Below are 8,218 nucleotides of genomic sequence, written 5' to 3' on the forward strand. Positions count from 1 at the left end.
TACTTCAAAAATTACACTTGCACATAAATAAATGTTATTCCGTAGCCAACTCAAATGAATCTCCATGTTTATCCAATAAACATATGACTCATCACAATTAACTTAATTAGAATGATTTATTGTAGAAACATATTTTTTAATAGCATAAATGATAACATGATCACAAACATAAATCTTACATTGTGAATGAGTGTCTAGATTGTAGAATTCCTCAACCTAACACATCACTCTCAACCCTTGAATATTCTTTGTGATCTTGTTCATTGTCTTCTTTTAAAGCATACTTTACATGACTTACCTTTTTTATAATATCTTATAATAAATTTCCAAGCTACTCTACTTTCCGACTTGTCCATAAAATATGTGCTCTAATAGACTTGAAAGGACATATGGATTTTTCAAAACTTACATTATGAGTTTGTGAATATATAGTAAAAAATTTCAAACCTAACACATCACTCTCCACGCTTACATCTTCTTAGTGAAATTGTTCATTGTCTTGTTATGAAACATACTTTACATAACTTCCTTTTTTATAATAACTAATAATAAATGTCTAAGGTACTCTACTTGAGACACATTAATAAAAGACATGATCAAATAAACTTGAAACAAAATATGGATTTTTCACTAGATTTAAAACTTATGTAATAATAATTGTAAGGTACTCTACTTGAGACACATTAATAAGAGACATGATCAAGGAAACTTGAAACAAAATATGGACTTTTCACTAGATTTAAAATTTATGTAATAATAATTGTAATCAATTACTCTGTCAATTCAACATGAATTCATTCATATCAAATAATCTCCAGGAAAAATATTTTGAATCATTTCAAGTCTATCTCAAGTATATCTTGGAAAAACTGATTGTATTTATTTCATATACTTATAATAACCTATGTCACAAAATCCCATTGTATTTATTTTCAGATACTTATAAAAACCCATGTCACAACTCTACAGAAAAATAATAACCTAAACAATTATAGTTATTTTAGAGTAAAAACATTACTCATATCATGCAAATATTTGATGTTAAATTTTTATCTATTCTGCCCTAGCAATGTGAGGGATTTATCGTATATGATTTATAGGTTAAAAAAACATTATTAAATTACAAAAATATGGAGAGAAAGTTGAATATTTTGAGAGAATGATGGGAAAAAAAATAAAAGATTGTCTATATTTTTCACCATATACTAAATCAACGTCCATTTCACAATAGTGGTATATTTATCTAAAAAAACTCTTATAATAAACATAACCACCTACTTTCATGATAACTTGGCATTAACTTCTTTACATCATTCTAATATCTCAATTTAGCTAGTATTATGCGTGTTTTATTCCACTCTCAACTATATATCTATCTATATATCTATATAGATATATACACCCACAAACAAACACCATAAATGCAATGATAAAAGCTAATGTAAGACTTTATAATCTTGTATTATCTTACCTCTGAGTTTCCTCTATCTAGATTTCCCCAACAATATCTCCCCTTAAAATTTGTTTACACAATTGATGTACCAAAATTGAGGTACATTGATGTTTGATGCAACTTTAAAACTGAATAATATAATAAGGAATGTTATTGAATTTGTTGGAATATATTTCCATTACTCTTTGATGTCCATTGTGTTAATCGTTATGAAACATAAGTGAAGCAGCATTTGTTAAACACATTAAAAAGAATTGAATATAAATACAAACTATAGCACATTACATATAATATGGAGACAAAATATTGTCTATCATGATAATTCCTCTATAGTTCATTCTACATGATTGAAGTGTTATTCTTTATGGTTCAATTCTAGTATCTTCTTTTCCACTAAAGTGATTTTTATAAATATAATATCTATAATATCTCGAAAGAGACTCTCACACTCATTAAATTGCTTAACTCCCTAAACATGTAGAATGATGAAATGTAACTCTAGGATCACATATTGAACATTGATATATATTAATTTCAATACTAATATACCAAAAAATAAAAATAAAAATAGAGAAAATATATTGTTAATGTGTACTGGCACTTTAAATACCTAATAAATGTGTTAGCGAAAAAGCATCATAAATTATCAATATAAATATTTATATAATTGAAATTATTTTCCATAATAATGCAAAATTACCATAAACACTAAATATAATATATACATTTTAAATTTGATTAATAGAAAACACAATATATATACATACATATATTTAATTTGGTAATTACCTAATATTTGAAAATACATATGTTTATTACCTTCAAATATGAAAATTTATATATTAAAACAGGAAAAAAAAAATGCGAATTTGAAAACATTATTGTAATAAAAAAGTACTTATAAGAGTAAATGCCAACACTATAGGCTCTTTCTCTATTAATATATAAGAAGTGTATTATTTAAAAAAAAAAAAAAATGGACTCCACTCGGTAAGTAAATAGCATTGGATTTTCCAAATAAATTTATTAAAAAAATTGACTACACTCATTAACTAAACGACATTGATTCCATTAGTTATAAATGAAAGGATGATATTATGAAGTTATTCTTTAAAAAAGAGCGAGTGTTCCTCGATAACCCTAAATGAAAACAATGCATAAGCACTCACATAACACCATCTCCATTTTGTTTTGTTTGCATAATAATAGTTGGCAGTGGGACGTATTGGGATATGACAAAGAATCCTCTAGCCCATTCTCTTGTCACTCGATCATTTTCATACCGACAAGTACATGGTAGCCTGCTTGTCTTTGTTAAATTTTATGTGAAATAAAATATGAGCATAATGATACGCATCAGAAAAATTTTCTTGATTTAATTATCTTTTATTATGGAGTGCTATTTTTGGTATGTGCGAGGTAAAGTATTCAAAAGTAGTAACAAAATATTCCTCATCATTATATAACATTTATTAAAAGTAGATACGTGAAATAAGTGTGACATACAATTCAATACATGTTTGGAAACAATATGTGAAATGAGTTTTTGACACACAATTCAATACACCTTCACAAACAATAAAATAGGAGACAAACAAGTTTCTTGTTTCTTCTTAACCTCCGTATAGTATAGTGGTTTATATGCCTATGTACCAGAGGTATTTTTTACCATAATCGTAAGTATCATCCATAAATATGTCGTCATCCATTAGAACAAAAGTGTCATAGATAAATTTATTCATATTGTCGTTTACAATCATATTGTCGTTTACAATCATATCAATATTAGGTTCTTCCTTGGTATCAACTTTTACTCCATCCATACCATATTCATGAACTTGATTACTAATATCTTTAATAAAATTTATTAGCTCTACACCATATAAAAAGGTTTCAACACAATTAACCCAACGTATCAAAGTGTTTTGAAAACAATGTGATCTTAATTTCTTACGCATTGTTATATTATCATATGGGCCAAGTTCGTTGCACTTTGTATGGGAGATCTATGGAAGTATTTCTGCAACAAGGATTGAGATCCATGTTAAGGATCATTTTAGTGGGGATACTCTCTTAGAAACTTTTCTTTTTAATACAAGAAGCTTCAATAGTTATAATAGTGTTTTTTTTTTTCCAGTAAAAACTAATTCTATTAAGAGGAAGTATGGTACAATATGAAGTTACAACCAAGAGAGGCAAGAAAACGGGCAGCCGGAAAGGATAGACTATCCACCTCGGCCCCTAAGAGAAAACAAGAAGAGAGCAGTACTGAGCAAGAAGTAACAAGAAGAACATAGTAACAAGAACAGAACAAAGGATTCTACCCAACGTGGGTAGAATCAACTATTCGACATTTTTTCCCTTTCTTTTTACCAACTTTGACCCAATCAAGATGACTCTGCTGTGCTGGTATGATCTGCAAGCTGAGCTGGGCTGACTGAGGGGTTTCCTTGTCTGAATCCGAGGGAGAGGACTCATGAGTTCTTTTCTGTGAGTTTGATGGAACAGCAGAATCCTCAGGACCAGTCGAGGACGGATCCTGTGCCATATTTGCTTCCATATCTTCCGCATCCCCTTCCTCTTCATCTGAGCTGGAATCAAAATCATCCATGGGAGGAGGATCATGAGGTTTCCAGCTTTTGGATTTCGGCTTAGGATTGGCTTTCTTCTTTTGGGCGGGCATCGAGGGACAAGAGCTTTGAAGATGCCCTATGTGATGGCAATTTCGGCAACGGAAGGTTGTGTTCTCGTAATCCAGGGACTAAGTCCAATGGAATTCTCCAATTTTGATATTAATCTGGTCAGGTAGACCTTTTCTCATGTCTGTTTCTGCACAAATTCTAGCGAAGGTGAATATGCCCTTTTCCCCTCTAGAGGTGTCTGTGGCTAGAAAGCGGCCTAGAGAATCGCCTATTCCTTGGAATACAGCAAAGTGCCATAGATGCGCCGGGAGATTAGGAAGTCTGACCCAGATGGGGAGCTTGGTGATGATGGCTGAAGAGGGGTCGAAATCTGGGAACCAAGGGGTGAGGAATAAACCTGCTGAGCCCCAAAACCATGGGCCTTCAGTTAATGCTTTTTGGTAGTCTTCACTGAGAACAAATACTACAATGAAGAAACCCTTTGAGTAGAGAAGAACCTTGCAGTTGTTGGTCCAGTTAGAGTGAATCCATTGGTAGAGATCGGCTGTGCGCGACAAGAGCCCATTGAACCTGCAAATGATGGCATGCTCTGCATACACTTAGAATTGATCATCCAGCAAAGGATGCATTATTTCAATGGACGGGGTTTCCTCCTGTTTTTCCATCAAAAAAGGTTTGGAAGCCTAAGTTGGTGGAGCTGTTTTCTTGGGCCTCTGAGCATGGACAACATCTTTGTATGAAAAAGCCTCAGCAGAAGATGACTGTCCAACAGCTCCCCCTCTCAAACGCAGGGTAAAAATGATGGAGGCATTTCTATTAATGCTGTAAAAAGAAAGGGGATAAAGATCCTCAAGTTGTTTACCTTCGTGGAGGAGTCGTTGAGATGCACAGGGGATCCCCAGCCTAAATTCCAAGATTTGCTTGAGTTCCTGCACAAGATCCGAAGAGCATACCCATTGTAGCAGAGTTTTGCCAGAAAGGAGCACGATCTGGATCTGGAACGAGGCAGAGTGATCAGACATTTGCTTTTCTTTGCAGATCTTCTCCACAGACAAGGGTGTTGTCGCAATTCCTGATACAGGGGAGGAATGAGGCAGATACATGAGAAGTCCATTTCCTTCCTCCTCACAATTAGCATCCCCCAGGCTCAGAAGGCCTTCCTTGTCTCCATTAGCAACAGTAACCCTCTCCCTGAGTTCACTGTAAATCTCCTTCTTCCAACTCCTTCCTTCCAATTTCTGAGCTTTTTTAATGGCGGCCTCCAACGTCTGAGGCGAGTCCGCGCAAACAGAATCCACGATGCCGCCTTCTAGAGCCATCTGAGCATTACACTTGCGGGCGCCCAACACCACATCCTTTAGGGGACCGGGCATGAGCTTGCTCCGAATGACAGCCATGAAACCCTTGGTAAACTTCAAATCGATGTCGAGCTCGCGCGTGAAGAGCACAGATCGGTGTTCTTTTATGAACCTGTAGTCTTGCGCCAGGGCCAGCATGAAACCTCCGGCCGCAGCGTGCCCACAGGATGCAGCGATGGTGGGCATCCTGAGCCTCACCACGGAGGCAAGCAGGGTTTCAAACCTGATCCGGAGTGTGCTCGAGGGGATATCTGGATTCTGAGAGATCCATTGAAGGTCGAGGCCGTTTGAAAAGAATCTACCCTGGTTTGTGGTCACGAGGGTCCCTGCGTCTTGGGAATCCTGGACCTCTTGTAGCACAGCCGAAATAGCGTCCATGGAGGAGGGTTTCTCTGGATTTCGCCACATCTTTGTTCGAGAAGACGAAAAAGACAATATCTCCCAACTGTTACAATAGTTATAATAGTGTTAATTTGAACTAATTCTTTCCTTTCCTTCTTTAACTATTTTTAATTAATTTTAAAAAAATATAATTAATTTTATTTTTATTTTTATTTTTTTATCATTATTAATTAATATATATTATTAATAATCTTAAATAATTACTTAATATTAATATTTATTAATTTTATCTCTTATATTTTCTCTTTACTTTATTTTATTTTAAAACTTTTCAAATCCAAAATACAACCTTATTCTATTTATGTAATATTTTATATGTTTATAATAAAACTCTCATTACTGTACATAAATGAATTCAATTACTATATATGTAATTCAAAAAGTAAGTTTAAAAACACATATTTCTCTTTAAATAACGAGTGGTGAAATGATTATGAGAAGATGACCTTTTTCTTTTAAATTAAAAGATATTACATGTTAATTTGAAATAATAATAATAATAAATTTTATCTCTTTTATTTTCTCTTCTATTTTATTTTATTTTATTTTTATTTTAAAACTTTTCAAATCCAAAGTTGTACATGTGACCATGGAAGGAAAAGTTTATGCCATAGAAGGAAACGTTCAACCCTATTCCATTTGGATAAGGTTATATTCTCTACCTCTAGATTATTGGTTGCTAATGACCCTAGAAGCTATAGGGAATTTTCTAGGACGATTTCTAAAGCTATCTGAAAGGACCTAGCAAGGAAAATACACTACGTATTCCCAAATTTGCATTGATATGGATGTCTTGGGTGCTCTTCCAAACGTATTAATCCCAGAGTTCCAGGATGGATTTTGGTCACAAAGCATCGACCATGACCATATTACTATATGTTGTAAATGATGCCATGAACATGGATACCTCTTCATGGAATGCCCATTAAATATAAGGACATAGCCACCAAGATTTTTCTTAGACAAAGACCCTGAGGATTTCACAAGAGTGGGATCCAATGGTAAATTAGGAAAGAAACAACAACCAAATAATTCAGACAAAAAAAAGGAAACATAGAACTGCTATGATGTCATCACTGAGGAAATCCTACAGGAGGAAGACAAAAATCAGGAAGCAGCGATAGGAAAAGCAAATAAAATAAAGGAACCAGTAATAATGACGAGGGATATTCCAAACCTCATTAAATACCTTGCTAAATTAGCTCAGTCGTAAGCAGAGGATGGAGATCCAGGAAATCTAACTCAGGTTCAAATGCATTATGGAGATTTTGAAATGACACCAAGCAAAGCAATGACAAAATATACAAATTTAAGGAAGATCGTGGAAACATAAAGTTTATATCTTTAGAACATGTTAAAAATTTGGAAAGAGAAGGGACTGGAAACGATACCCAAACACAAAATATATTGGGTCAAGTACTTATTCCTAACGCTCGAAGAAACCATATTGAGAGGAACAAAGAGCTCGCATGAAGAGACTAAAGGATTGGGATTCAAGGTTATGAACATACATAACCCCCTGACCCGCAAGAAAGCTTGTAAGAAAAGAGGAAGGAAATGCAACAATGCCACCTTGTAGGAGCTTGGAGAACCCTAACTCTCCTCTACTATGTGTAGTTAAAATTTTAACATGGAAAATAAGAGGTTTGAATAGCCTCAGAAAACAAAGGATCCTTAAAGAGAAGATCAAAAAATAAAACCTAGACATAGTTTTCATTTATGAAATCAAGTATTCGGCTAAATTCCTAAAAACAAATGGTGGAATTTTTTGGGATAGATATGAATATGTAGATATATAAGCTCATAATGTTGTATGGGGAATCCTAACACGATGTAACCCCCAAAAGATAAACCTAATATCTTCTAAATTCACTCAACATTCCCTCTCGATAACTCTGTGAGTCTTTGGTTCACTAAATCTAATTGTTTCTACGAATGTGTATGGCCCCAAGAGGATTGATGAGAATCTTATCTTTATTCAATATTTGTAGGACCTTAGAAGAAGGAATCCACATATGAAATTGATAAGGGTATGGGACTTTAATATAATCCTCACCTTGGAGGAAACAAACGGAGGCACAAGGAAACTAAACCACAACTCAGAAAGTTTTCAAACTCTTATTAACACCATGAAGATGGTGGACATAGAAGAAACTAATGGGATCTTCACTTGGAACAATAAAAGAGGAGGAAAATTCTTGGTGGCCTCTTTCCCTGATAGATTTCTAGTTTTAGAGGAAATAATCCTCCAAGGGATCAATGTTGAGGCTAATATTATACATTGTGGTGGATCTGATCACTAGCCACTTCTTCTGGATGCTAATGGGAACATAAACTAACAAACCCTTCATATTGGATGGATT

General features: G+C 33.9%; 1 protein-coding gene across 1 annotated transcript; it reads right to left on the reverse strand.

Moving 5' to 3' along the window:
* Window positions 1-4,778: 4,778 nt before the first annotated feature.
* LOC149199905 (enoyl-CoA delta isomerase 1, peroxisomal-like) lies at window positions 4,779-5,861 on the reverse strand. The gene is made up of 2 exons (XM_089400766.1): window positions 4,958-5,861; window positions 4,779-4,873 (listed from the first exon to the last, which is right to left on the reverse strand). Exons 1-2 carry the CDS (start codon window positions 5,859-5,861, stop codon window positions 4,779-4,781), a joined length of 999 nt encoding a protein of 332 aa, XP_089256892.1.
* Window positions 5,862-8,218: the final 2,357 nt, after the last annotated feature.

Source organism: Pinus tabuliformis, chromosome 2_1 (assembly GCF_031772625.1).
Source record: "Pinus tabuliformis cultivar Carrire ecotype Pingquan chromosome 2_1, CPIR1, whole genome shotgun sequence".
In the NCBI taxonomy this organism is placed as follows: Eukaryota; Viridiplantae; Streptophyta; class Pinopsida; order Pinales; family Pinaceae; genus Pinus; species Pinus tabuliformis.